This window comes from Astatotilapia calliptera, chromosome 8, assembly GCF_964374335.1.
Source record: "Astatotilapia calliptera chromosome 8, fAstCal68.1, whole genome shotgun sequence".
In the NCBI taxonomy this organism is placed as follows: domain Eukaryota; kingdom Metazoa; phylum Chordata; class Actinopteri; order Cichliformes; family Cichlidae; genus Astatotilapia; species Astatotilapia calliptera.
In genome coordinates this window covers 14,685,878-14,700,457 of record NC_137429.1, presented here as the reverse complement: position 1 = coordinate 14,700,457, position 14,580 = coordinate 14,685,878, and the positions used below count along the sequence as shown (strand labels likewise).

Genomic DNA, 14,580 nt, shown 5'->3' with positions numbered 1-14,580 from the left:
ACATATGTTAACTTAACAAAAACATATATTTTAAGTAAAATGAAAATAAATAATTAATATACACTGAACAATCCACCTCATTCATTTTTTTGAGTGTCCTTGCACCCACTTGCCAAGCTTCCTTTTCACTCTAGGGTTTTTCTCTTAATGAAGATATATTTAGGCAGGTAGCTGAACAGAGCTGCAGTTCTATCACACGAATGATGCTTTCATCCTAATCTGTATAAGCATACCGCAGCGTACGCAGTACTTCATTTTTACTCCTGGGAATTATGATTTTTGCCTTTGTTGGGTTTTATTTTTATAATTAAGATCTCAGTTTGGAGATGAAATTCCAGGTCTGTCTATTTTAAATCCAAAACCTTACAGGCAGAGAAACTTTTTTTATTCTTGAGATGCGCTCTTTTGAAGTTCCCCGTCAACTTTTTTTTTCACTTTCTCAGTTACACCAGCCATTCTCTAAAGTACTTGCCACAACCCGACTAATATTGGTTTTAAGTGTCAGCATTCGTAAAGATCTTTTTTGTTTGTATGTTGAAATTTCGTAGTATAATGTTGGTACCAATTTGTGTAAGCCTTGGCTGAATCTCACATAGGAGTTGAATTGTGTTTCTTTTATCAGTATACATGATAAATTCAGTCTAAAGTGATTCCTCAGTAGACCTCCGCTAAAGTTTAAAACACTGAGTATGCATTTGCAACAATTAAGCCCTTGGGAGTTTACACAATTTCGTGTTTTTGTCTAACATGAAAATATTCTGATAAAAAGAGCGACTACACATTAGTCTGTGAGATTACTTACCAATTTCTTACTAAAACAACACAAATGCTTTGTGAGGTTGGGTTAAGGTATAACTGGTATACAATACAAAGAAAAAATGTTATGCTCCTGGTAACGAAAGTGAATATAACTTTCATTACCAGGAGCAACAATATAACCAAATTCATAAGATTTTGGGAGCAGCAGAAGCCAAGAGGGTGGATAACACTGTTAAAACAATAATCTGGTTTTATTTAGTTGTTGTTCAGATCAGCAACATGAAACGTTCTACACTGTGTTACAATCAGTAAACTCTAAGAAAAAACCCAACTGTGCACACATATGAGAAATCAGAGTGCACCTTTTTAAGGTCACTTTGATCCATTTCAAATTGCTGGTTGATCTGAAGCAGGTGGTTAGTGTGAAACCAATACACTTATCTGTGTTAGAGTACACTTTCTTCTACTGCACTTACTGCAGGCTGTAAAGTTCAGTTCCTTTTGGGCTGGGGCTTGTCATCCACTACAAATGGAAAGTTATCAATCTTCTGTGGGTCTCTGGAAGGTCTGCAGAAACTCAAACTTTGTCATGTCTGTCTTCTGAACTTCAACTGAAAGAAAAACTGACCTAGACAATTAATGTTTACAAGTTTACCCATGAACATTAGCTTAAATGATAAGGCTTAAGTGTAATTAGCTCTTTGCTCCTTTTCTAAGTGAGTTGTACAACCATGACATGCAAACCTCCATGATGCATAGCAATCTCATCCTGAAGCGTCATGGAAAATTAATTAATTTCAGAGAATGAATCCATGCAGCTCATTTAAGGCGGTATAATTATCCCTTTGTGTACCCTTAATCACAAAAAATGCTAGTAAGGCAGTTTTAAACAGGAGAAGTATACGAAATACTGAAATACAGAACAAGTGTCTGTCTTAATTTTGCTTCATTACATTACAAAGACTCTTTTTGTGCAGCAAAAATACTTAGTGTGAGTGAATGTAGTTTTGTGATTCACTAATTAGACTTCACTTAGCATCATCTAACTTCATCACATGGATAAATTAAGCAGTTTTTAGCATATTGGCTAGCAATCATGTTTATTAAACATTACTTATATGCTAAATCAAGCAGTCAAAAATTTAGCTTATTAGCTAGTGAGCTTGTTTGTTAAAAGCTTCTTACCCGGGAAAAGTTCTGTACATTAGCAGAGAAACAGGCTTCAGGTCTGTAAAGGTTGGAGCAACAAGGATTGGTCTGCTGCTTCAAAAGTGTCAGCATTTCAACGTTTAAGGTTATGTTTATCTGTACATCTACTGGAGCCTACTTAAGCTCACAGTAACAGTATGCTAAAGGCCACGCCTAGCATGGCACGCTAATTTTGAGCAGGTATAAGTTTTAATGTTTAACAGCTTGGCATATAATGTCAGTCTTGCAGTTTACAGAGGTGGACAATCCTCCAGTGAAGATAAATGTTTCACCGATGGTCATTTGACTGTCTTTCAGTATGATTCTGCTAAAACTCACAGGCTGAATTGAGTTTTTCTGAGGTAAGCCATGGGAAAAGAAGGGACAGGTTACATTTACTGATGCATATGTTGAAATGTTAGGGGCTTTAGCCTTGACAGTAGACTGCTCTACTTCAAGTTTCACATACTGAACTCTCTGATCTTGCTTGGAAATGATGAGTTATTGAAACAAATTTATTAACTGAACAGTTAGTGGTTCTTCAACCAAGGTTTGTAAAACATCAAAAGGAGGACCGAACAGGATCAGTGTAACATGATTTATTTTTCTGTACCGCAGCACTAGGTTTTCTCAGTTACATGTATTCCAATTATGTAATGAGTTTTGAACAAATCTGTGGTGTAAGTGTCAAAATTGTGGCCTGTGACTGGAGTGCACCTCCCAGCACTGAGGCAGAGCAGATCTTTGAGCAATGCTTTTACTCTTCACAAGCAAACCTCTGGTGGTGCCCTTGACAAAAGCACTTAACCCCACCTGCTCCAGCTGAGCTGTATTGAGCAACTCCCTGAAGTCACTTTGTTAAATTGAATGAGGGTGATACAGGTTGTATTGATAAAAGGGCTCCCAGTGATCTTTAGTTAACAAAAGGTATGAAAAAGACTGAAAGAGATAGTAACAACTTTGTCCAGCTTTTTAGTTTTATCTTTCAGTTGCCCTCTTTGAAATACATGCTTTTTAGCAAGAATCCTTAGCCTACTTAGGTTTTGATCTTCTTAGTTATTCAACACTGGGACTGTAGCCTAATACAACTACTGTCGGCACCTATTTCTCTCTTAAAATATTTCATATTTATGCCATTGACATATACCATTGACAAATCAAGTGATTTAACAAGAATCATCTGCAATGTTCTGCTTATAATAGATAGGTTCTGATATTCATGTAATTTAGATGCCACTTTGACAGGCAGCAACCTTACAGTAGATCTAACTGGGTGTCGTACTGGTTCTACAGCTGTAGAGCCAGTAACACACCTCAAACTGCTACACACCACAAAATCTGCCCGAGGCATTCACCCATCTTCGAAAATCCTAGATCCAAATGCAATCTGGCATCTATGGAAGTCAGAACAAGCCAGATTCAGAGAGCTCCCACCCCGCAAACCTCCACAACATCCAAAACATATTTTGCTACGTTATGGTTTCTCAGACATCACAAGACACACTCTGGGATTTCTTTGCGCAGTCCTGATGAGTCACACGATAGTAACACAGTATTATTACAGATATTTAAAACAGGTAGCTCTTGAAAATGAGACCTCATGTCTCAGTGAGATTTACCTGTATAAATAAAGGTGAAATACAAAAGTAAAAACCACAAAAATGTAGCTGCTTAATGAATACTAATACTTAATCTTCAGACATTGATTACATTTAGCTGCATAACTATATTTATTGAATAACACAAAATAGTAATAGTTAAGAACTGATTGATGGAATAAACAATTATTTATATGGCTTTAAGGCAGGTGTGTCCAACTCCAGGCCTCAAGGGTCGGTGCCCTGCAGGTGTTTTGGTAAAATAGATGCAGTAAAAGAAAAACACTCTGTCATGAACTGATCTCCCCAGATTGCAGATCTCAGTGTTATTGAAACAGCGTGGGATCATCTCAACAGAAAGGAACTGTTCATTTATTTATGTCAGGAAGTAATTCTAGGCAAACAAACACAGTACTATCAGAACTTGAGTTACACTGCCTGCTAAAGCAATAGTGAAGATTCTTTATTTTCTGTTATGTGTTCGTATGTCTCTGATGAAAGCAGTACAACTGACTGGATAACTAATTAGTAGCATCGCTGTATACATCATCCATCTGACTGCCTCACTAATGGACTGATACACTGCTTTACCCACGCTGCCTGTCAAATTGACTGACATGACTGATGCATTGCGTGACTGGTTGAATGACCATCTGACACAGCAGCTTGCTGACAGATATACTAGCTTTCTGACTGACTACACAACTGAGAATTTAAGAGAGTGACTGGCTGTGGAGGCCATTGATGGACTGTCAGTATATTCTTAATAGAAGGTAAGCAGCAAAGTGTGCCCATGCCATGAGAAGCCCGAGTGACCAGTGTGCTAATAGCATGACCTCCTATGTAATACTAAAAGGAGAGGGTGGGGAATAGAGTAAGAGACAGTGACAGAACAAAGGTAAGAATATGCATGAAGAGAAGAAGAAACACATTTATTACATAAGAAGAAAAGGGGAAATTGCGGTGAGAAAATACCCCTCTTTAAGTCTGTTGTTACTGATTCTGAAGGACAGGGACACACAGCTGTTGTTAAGGACAAATAGGAGAGACTGATAAAAAGCAGACAAGGAGAATTAGAAGGTGAAATTGAGAAGATCAGTGCTTTTTAATGTAGAGTAGAGGCCGATAATGAGTGAAGGGAAGAGACATGGTAAGGGCAAAGCCTGAGCACTGGGGTAGAAAAATTTCATGGAGTTAGAATTTGGAAAAAAGATTCTTTCTATGTCCCTTTAGGCAACACAGAATATTGATTGTATCCATGGTCATTTAATGTGTGTGGTAATGCAGCTGTGTGCCAAGATCGTTGTACTTTTACAGTAACTGTGCACACTCCAGCATTCATTGTGTATGTCTGAATGTGTGTATGTCTTAGTACCCCTGGGCAAAGGGCATAAGTGATGAACTCGCCACTATAAATTTCTCATATTCAGCTATGAATGATGCATTTTGAGTGTGGGATCTATGCACCTCCAGGATAGGATAGCATAGTTTAAGTGTTTGAATACACTGAGAGATGCAGCAAAATCACATTTGCAGTATAGCATAATATCATTTTTAAGCACAAATCTGAAACATTTAAAGTACAAAAAGTAAAAAGAAGTATCAAAGAGAATGGAGTAATTTCAGTGGCTCGGACTTGATGATTACAGCTTTAAAATTAAACATTGTTTTCATAACACTGAAGACAATAAACTGTCGGCACTGTTTTCAGCACAGCATTAGGTGATGCTCATATATTGCTGAAAGGCCAACTTTTGACTGGTACTGCAAAGACCCCAATTAAGCACAGAGCAAACAAACACTAACAGTAACTTAAATACATAGTGCATTGAGTTAGGGGTGGGACTTTCCTCAAATGGATATTTTTTCTTCTGCTGTAACAATAGCTGTTTTCTCTCATGTTTATTGTAACAAGCTTGGATGTATGACTGGCTAAATATATATTCAGTCAAACAGAAGAAAACACAAAAACTAAATAACAGACAGTGTTAAAATTGTTTTGCTTGACCAGCATGGCATCCATTCCCCAGTTTTTTTCCTGCACAGTTAATGTTAAGATAATTAAAATGACATTAACTGTGAGAAAGCTGCTGTTTTGTTGTGCATGCTGAATACGCTGTGGATCACCTTGAATATCACATGAAGAAATAATCTTGTTTAAATCCATCTCCTTTGTTTTAAATGTTCAAATACGATAGTTAAGAATAAAGCAGGAAGCAAGGATATTCCTCTAATACCATTACCTTTCATCAGGGGACAATGGCAGATGCACTTACGCCGCAGAAGTTGGTATTACACAACAGCGGCTGTGTTTATGCAGGTCTCTTACTGCAGGCTGAAAATGTGCCTGTATTAAGCCGTTCTTCTTGCTTATACCACCTATATAATATGCAGATGCAAGTGCGGAAAGAAATTAAAGGGATACGTGAAACACTAAAGGCTGCCCGAGCTCTACCAATCTTGCAGTCCAAACATTAACAGCACATCGATGCTGAACGATTATGTAAAAACATGCATTATGTTTCAAGCCGCTGTTTTTAAATGAGTCATTTCAGTGCTGTGTGTACAATGTCATAATTGTTGTTTTGTTTGAAGCGGGTGAGCTGAATTGGATGAGGAGTGATGTGGAGTTCTTATATCACTTTGACCTTTGATTTGAACTCTTCAGACCAGAGTGTCCATTCTGTTTCTTTTCTGCTATGTGACTCTTAAGAACACAAGTTCAGCTATCTTACTAAATCTTGATCAGAACCTGGACTTTATTTATTTCATGGTTTTTAGTCATATGCAAGTGTTCAGCTTACATAAATACAGAAATACAGTATACAAGGAAAGAACAGAGTTTTATGTTTCTTGAGCCCAGTACCTTACCTTCGCCTGATATTTCCTCATTCCATATTACACTGATAGCACTTACCCAAACAAGTCTTTAATGGAAAGTTTAAACTAGTTTAGAGCTACTTCAGTTTCACTTGCATCCAGTTCTCCACTTCCAGTACCGCGCTAATGTAAGGTGCTAATAAATGGAAAGAGACTTGGCGACAGCCATCTGCCAAGTTAAGCAGTGGACAATGCAGCTGAGAATAAACAGCTATAAAATACTATACTGCGAAAAAGTCTTAAGGCACCTCCCATTTCTTTATATTTGGCTTGGAAATTTGGAGAGTGGGCACAAGGGTCTAAAGTTAACATTTGCTGTGACCACCTTTATTCTTCAACACAGCATGAACTCTGTTGGGCAAGCTTGCTGTTTCTAAATTTTTGAAGTGGTCTTCAGGAATAGTCCTCCAGGCTTCTTGAAAGACATTTTTTTTGTCTGCCTTTTGTTCTGTTCTCTGTCAAGATGATCCCACACTGCTTCAGTAATGTTGATGTCTGGGCTCTGGTGAGACCAATCCATGACTGATAGTGTTCCCCTGTCTGTTTTCACTAGGTAGTTATGCTTTTGCTCCATTGGCAATGTGTCACAAGCTTTCCAGATGGTATTCCATGATGGATCAAGATTTGACAGTACCTTATTGTGTTATACTTCCATCCATTCCCCAAATCATGACAGAGCCTCTACTGTTTTTTGCAGATAGCCATAGACACTCATTGTTGTACCTGTCTCTTGACCCTTTCTGTACATAGTGATGATAGTTTAAGCTAAAACATTTCAAAGTGGAATTCATCACTCTATAAAGGTCTATGTAATTTGCAACCAATGGATCTGTAAGACCCGTTAAAGTTAATCTCAACTGAACTAAACTGAAGGACTGGATGAATATATATACTCGATATTGTGTAGCTGGATATTTTTCTTCCAACTCGCCAGTTTCCTCAGCTTTTTTAAGCACACACTGCTCACCTTGTGCAAAATTATTGAATAGTAGCTCCATTAGAATCACCTCATTAATAAACATTAACAAAGAAAAAAACACATTCCTCTGCCAATGTCCAAAGAACGACTTTGAGAGATTTTCAGAAAGCCTGGAGAACTTTTGCTCAAACTACAGTGTATAAAGAAATAAGGAGTGGCTCAAGAGTTTTGCACAGTACTCTATATTGATTATCCTGAGGTCTATAGCCTACAGTGTTACGGTGCCCTCATGAATATTCAATCCCTTCAAACCACTGCTGTTCAGATTTTTCAGCTTCCTACTGTGTGCGGCTGAATGGACTCACTGTAGTACATGGGTATTAAGCACATCACTCATGGCCGTTGCAGGGAGGAAAGAAGTCCAGATTTTTCCATCTGGTCTCCTGCTTGATGTTTTATTCATCTGAATGACCCTGTTTCCTGATCTATGATCTTAAGAGACTCAGCCACACACACACCAATGACACCACCCTCCCACATGCTTATACGCAATTTATCAGTGAAACATAAATTTGAAGATCACCTTAAACATTAGATGAACCATGCGGCTTGTAAATAAACACTCGATATCTCCTTTACATACCTCACATACTCTGACTTCCAAAACATTTGTTCAAACCCATCCTGATTCCAGCCTCTGTCTGAGTCTCTGTCTGTGTCCTTCACTATGGCTCACTGTCATTTTCATATCTTATTGAAGGACTGTCCTTACTCTTTCAATGAGGTGCTGTTGTGCTATTAGCGAGGCGTACACAGACACTGACATCTTGAGGGAGCAACAAGGTGAGGAAAATCTCCGGCTGATGGATGTAATTTTCCATGATCACCTCTTCTGTCCTTTGAGTTCTTCTTTGTGAATATGTCCTCCATTTACCCTCTCAAACTCATATTCTGTTTATTTTTCTGTGCTCGTTGGTACATTGTCAGCATAGATGCACAATTCAGGAGAGTTAGAGCATATATATCCCAATAATAGAAATGCAGACAGTGACATATATTCTAGACAGGTGAGTTTTTCCACACCACACACATAATAGGTAAACATGTTTGCATCTGGTTCCGTGGACAACTCACTCACCAGTTCATCTGGACTCCGATGATGGCGTGAGGAAATTGGCATGCCAGGTAAAAGGCATTGATCTTTTCATACGATACAGGGTTGTGCTGTAAGATTTTTGGTCATGACATTCACACGATGTCCAGCTTTTAAAGTTGGGATTGGTACAATACATGATCCAAATATTGGATTGGAGCATTCCTCGACTTCCTGACGGCCTGAAAAACTTGATTCCAGGTTATGATTTAAGTCAAAAGCTCTAACATTGTTATTATGTGCTTTAGCTGACTGACTTGCAATGTAATCAATAATCACATTGTCATGTTTTGGTTGGCAATGTACAGTCCCAATCAAAAGTTTGAGACCACTTGAAAAACGGCAAAAAACGTATTTTGCATAGTTGGATCTTAACAAGGTTCCAAGTAGAGCTTCAACATGCAACAAGAAGAAATGGGAGTGAAGCAAAACATTTTTTTGAGCAATTTGTTGAAAACAACGCTTTATTTAAAAGTTTAGGACCACACCTCCAAAAAACCCTGTAAACCCTGTAAATGAAAACATCTTAGGTGGGATCTGCTTGTCATGCCAGTAACGTTGGAAACCATCAGGACCATCAAGATTAAATTTTTTTTCTCATCAGAGAATAAAACTTCCTTCCACCTTTCAGTGTCCCATGTTTGGTGCTCTCTTGCAAAGTCCAAACGGTCAGTTCTGTGGCTTTCAAGGAGACCTTTGAAGACGTTTTTTGGTTTTGAAGCCCTTCAGTCTCAGATGCTGTCTGATGGTTATGGAGTTGCAGTCGACACCATTAACGGTCGTAATTTGGGTCGAGGATTTCCAATGTCTTGACGGACTGCCAATTGGTTCCTCAGTTCTGGTGAAATCTTTTTGGGTCTTTTACTTGACTTGTTTGTTCCATAACCCCCGGGATCATTTAAGAAATTCCAAATGACTGTCTTACTACTTCCCACCCCATTACCAATGGCGTCCTGCGAGAGACCCTGTTTATGCAGTTCAACAACCTGACAACGTTAAAAACGAAATGTTTTTTGTGCTTTTGCCATCAGAACATCATGACAATGTGAGTACCTGACAGAAATGATGATGAAACGACACGTTTTTTTCACAGATTTGACCTTTTACAAGCATGTGGTTCTAAGTGTTTTACCAACTGGAAAACAACTTGTTTCAGTTTAAGCTTTGTTTTCAATAACTTGCATGGTCAAATAATTGTTTTGTCTCACTCCCATTTCTTCTTGTTGCATGTTGAAGCTCTACTTGGAACCTTGTTAAGATTAACCATGCAAAATATGATATTTTTTGCCATTTTTTTTAAGTGTTCTAAAACTTCTTATTGGGACTGCATTACTGCAGGATAGTATTCTGTGGTTTCCATGCATGCATGTATCTGTAAGAAGTAGAAAGATGAGGTGATCTATAATCAATGTTAGGTCTTCTTCTCTCTCCTTCTAAAATATATATCAATTGAATGCATTCTATATTGTGTGTGTGTGTGTGTGTTTGTGTATAAACTGCAAATGTTGACTTTTGAATTTCATCGCTAAGCAATATGTTTAATTTTTTTTCTCATGCAACCATGTGTTTTCAGTATTCAGTCACTGCTCTAGGTTTAATCTGGACATTCATTCTGCTGTTGCTGGAGACTTTTTGAACTGAACATGTATAGTCCACCAGTGGATCTTTCTTTTAAAAATCTCAGCAATGTTGCAGGTAGTATATTTTTAAAAATCCTGAAATATAAAGTAGATAATGAAATAGTGTTTGCTTTTAAATATATTTCTTCCATTAATAATTATTTAAGTGCTCCTGGGGGGTGAGCTTTTTGGTAGGAAGTATTTTCTAGGACAGCACTTGCTCTTACAAAACCACCTAATTATAGTTAGTGTATCAACTGCTGTTATCAAAATGCATGAATTTAAATACTGCAATGTTTACACACTAGCATAATCTAGTCACACAAACTTGTAACTTATTGTTTTTAAAGCATTTTAAAATAAAATACTTCAAATCACTTCTTATTTCTACAGTATAAAATTCTGTGAACATGACTGCAGTAATCACTTTAATAGAGCGGCTTTAAGCAGCAGAAATAAAACCGCATATAAACAAGTACCAAAGCTGCCCGTATAATGTATCAAGTCTCATTATGTTATTTTTGGTTCAGGTGCATTGGCAGAGCTGCCCCGAAGTCTGCTCCGCCCTTTAACCACAAACTCAAAGGGGAAGTACCTGAGCTGCTCTCTGCGTCTCAGTAATAACAGCCTCACCGACCTTGTTGGCCTCCAGTACACGATCAACCACTTTTTTGCACAACCATCAAAGCTTGGATGGTTGGATCTGTCCTTCAACAAAATCACCTGCATAGAACCTGTAAGAATCATTTTTGTTCTTCTAATAGCTCATTTTCAGTTTTCTATGTCTTCTTCTGAAATTAGCCCCTGTCTTTGATGTATAATTACACACGTCTTATACAAAACATTTGTTCTCCCTGTTTATTTATGAAATGTTTATAATCTACATTTGTTTCCCCAAAATGCAATAAATTCTGATATCTTCGCAAGCTAACCAGCATTTTATTGATTTAAATTTACAACTAAGCCCTGTTACAGGTTTTGTGTGAGCTGAAAGCACTGCGTGTGCTGTATCTTCATGGCAACAGCATCTGGAACCTGTCAGAAGTGGACAAGCTGAGAGAGCTCCAGCATCTGCACACAATCACATTGCATGGCAATCTCATAGAAACAAGCAAAGGCTACAGGTGCAAGCTCATTTTCAGCAATTTCACTTAAGACAGACATTCTGTTCTCAGAGCTGATCTGAAGTTGCAGTGTGTGGAGTTATACACAGGCTGGTTCTAGATTGGTTGTAGATAGTTGATAGCAAGAGGCTAGGCCAGAAGCAGAGAAGAAGAAAAGCAAAAAAAAAAAAAAAGAATTAGAAAGAAAAAAATACCCCGACAAAACCTGCTTCATAGATTCATAGATCGTGCGGCATGTTGAGGATAACTCATATGTTGAGTCTAACTTGACAGTTGTTTCAGGGGGCTATGTTTTTTTAATGGGAAATCACAGGTGTGTAAGAGGGAATATTTGATCAGAAATGTAATAACTATTTTAGCAAAGTGACAAAACAAGAGCTAAAATATTCTTCCTATTAAAGTACAGAATTTACCTAAAGTAGGTAAAGTAAAACTTCCTTTTTATGAAAAATGTCATTAACTGAATATATGTAGTACTGTACCAAGTACCATAATATTCTAGTTTAAACAGTATTTGTAATAACTAATGCACTGAATCTAATCATATATCTTTTGCAACACCTACAGATATAGACAGAGAAATGTCACATTGAGATATGTGATACCTCTGATACCTGCTTATGTCTACATTAGATGTGTCAGGTTATTAGGTTCAATATCTCAGGGATATAGCTTCTTGATTTAATTTTCATCTCACTTCATACTCTCATTTATGTGAAAAATCAGCAAAGTCTGCTTCACAAAGACTTAGACATATCGTCCTTATTTAAAATCAAATGTTAATGCTGATATGAATTTTCATATATGGAAGCACTCAACATGTCCACGGTGCCCTTGGAGTCAAAGCTGACTTTGACGTGTGTGCCTTTTTGTGTGTTTAGGAATTACGTGATTTCTGTATTGCCTCAGCTGAAGACGATGGACTTCAGCGGTGTGACACGAGATGAGCGGGTCATGGCAGATATCTGGCGTTCTCACGGCACCAAAAAAAACCCCCGAGACCATTAAGTGTTTCTGCTGAATAAAAATGTTTGTCCTCTCGTCACCAGCCTGTTTTGTTTTTTTTCTCAATTCCCTGCGTCAGATCTTGGTATCCATGTTATTTACAGCTGAGCTAATATCCTGTGAGCATTCTCATTTTTGACCTATGGGCTGTGGCTATGGTCACCCATCTTCCTGCTTGATTACTGCAGTAGTAATTAGGAGGTAATCAGACTCTCGGTGGCCATCGTCACGACATGATGTCACAAACGGCGCACTACTTGTACAAATCTGAACATGCTGATGTGGCCCAGGGGTTATCGGTTGAAGTTAGAATCACTGTGACAGCTCAGACAATGTGAAGGACCTTGCGTAAAGTCAACTTCAGTGAACTGCGGTTGAACTGTGAAATACAGTTGCTTCCTCTTTTGGGATATTTCATATTGGGAGCACATTCTGTGATTAGACGAGTGTAAAATGAATTTGTTCAACTCAGAAGGGATCCAGCACATTTGGCATGACCCTCGATGGGAATACCTCAGTGAAAACATAGTCCTGACTCCCACCAGTTAAGCTAGAAGATGGGACTGTGATGATATGGGTCTGCATGACGAGTGTTGGGGATATGATATTATAGAGGGCACTTTGAATGCCCAGGGACATACAACACTTTACTGCCCCATGTCCAGAGGTCTATTGGAACAACAATATTCCTACTTGATCACAATCAAAATCACGCTGCTAAAATCACGCAAGAATTAAAAAATAAATCCAAACAATTACCTGACAAAGGAACATTTAAAATGTATAGTTGCAGCTTGTAATCACACCCACCTATATAGCAAATGTGACTTCATTAAATATACATACACATAAGCAAGCTTGAGTCTCTGGTATTGCCATCTGGTCTCGTTAGGGAAGAAATGTGCACCATTTATTAGTTTCTAGGCTGATTTAACTGGCTGTCCTCCAGGCTCTTTTTTGGTATAGATTCATCATTTTCTCTGAAAAACTTTAATTGGTGTGAATTAAATATGCCTGTATCAGCAAACACACCACACGACACAAAAACGGACCAATAAAACCAACACAAATGATATCATCTAAGTTCACATCAAGACTTTGAGGTGCATAACACCTAAACTGATACTTTCCTAAGGGTTTTCTAAACGGAAGTATTTAGGCCCCTGTTTCCTTTGAAACCTGCACTTACATGGTTCTTTTGAAACAGCGTTTAGACCATGTGTCAAACTGTGCAGTGAAGCCAGAATCAATGAATATCTTTCAGTCACGATGGCAGCTGCTCTCAGCAGGATGGCCCGCTTTGTACAGTGCTTGAGGAAACACTTGCATGCACTTTGCAGATTTTGACGACTAGCTATTGCACATCGACTTCCCTTTTTTTGACATTTCGCATGTCGAAAGCTGTAGTGAAATACAATAAACATGTCCCATAAGTCGTCACAGCCATTGTTCGCATTTTTAGAAGCTATGGTCAGTCGGCATAGACGTCTGTCCTGCCCATTTGGTAGAATACACAGTATTCCATTGTACTCTATGAATTCAGAATGGAAAGCGTTAGCTACTCTTGTCATGTTCTCTTTGCTGCAGATGGGAATGGCAGTCAAAGTTTGTTATTTATTAATGATTGTGCAAAAAAAGAATTATAGAAAGCATTAGTGCAAATGTATTAATAAATAACATCCACACTATGAATCTGAAAAACAACATTAGGAAGGGTTGATACAGAAATGAGTGTGGGATCATTTCCTCACGGACATTTTCAGCTGTCACAAAAAGGAGAGCTGTTGTACACTTTTATGGAGAATGGTAGAACTGATATCCTGAAACGTTCTTTGTGTCAGCGGGGTTAAATAAATCTGAGGGAGATGGGGCTCTGCTGCCTCGATAGTGTGGAATGGAGCAGGTGACATGGGTTGTCTGCAGTTTTTCTTGTATTCAGTGACCTCCTGTTTCTCTCTGACTCCACATTCTGATTCTGGACAGTGATGGTTCCAACCTTGTGGATTATTTTGTTGATCCTTCTGGCATTGATGCTGCCCTCTACCCTCACCCCCACCACTTTGCAGAGAGCAGAAAAGTAGATGACCCTCGCTATCACAGACTGGTAGAGGATCTCCAGCATCTTGCTGCACAGATTGAAGGATCTGAACTTCTTCAGTAAGTAAGGAGTCTGTTTATCCCTTCTTGTACACGGCTTCACTGTCGGTCCTCTGGTCCAATCTGTCATTCAATTGATCACCCAAGTAGCTGTAGCCATGCATCAAATGTCTTTATGTAGTTTTTCTTTCTTTCTTTTCTTACCTTGTTAAGACGTCTGACACAGAGACCTAGCAAC

At 38.3% G+C, this 14,580-nt stretch overlaps 1 protein-coding gene across 2 annotated transcripts in view; it reads left to right on the top strand.

Moving 5' to 3' along the window:
* Positions 1-12,288, top strand: part of LOC113019378 (leucine-rich repeat-containing protein 51-like) — a 147,413-nt gene extending 135,125 nt beyond the window's left edge. The window contains exons 1-4 of one of the 2 annotated variants that reach the window (XM_026163060.2): positions 10,041-10,192; positions 10,647-10,852; positions 11,092-11,240; positions 12,122-12,288. In XM_026163060.2, coding sequence (XP_026018845.2) covers positions 10,141-10,192; positions 10,647-10,852; positions 11,092-11,240; positions 12,122-12,248 — 534 coding nt within the window. In that variant the 5' untranslated portion in view covers positions 10,041-10,140 and the 3' untranslated portion in view covers positions 12,249-12,288. Of the gene's footprint in view, positions 1-10,040; positions 10,193-10,646; positions 10,853-11,091; positions 11,241-12,121 lie in introns of those variants that run through there. The other variant, XM_026163061.2, reaches the window with a different exon arrangement.
* Positions 12,289-14,580: the final 2,292 nt, after the last annotated feature.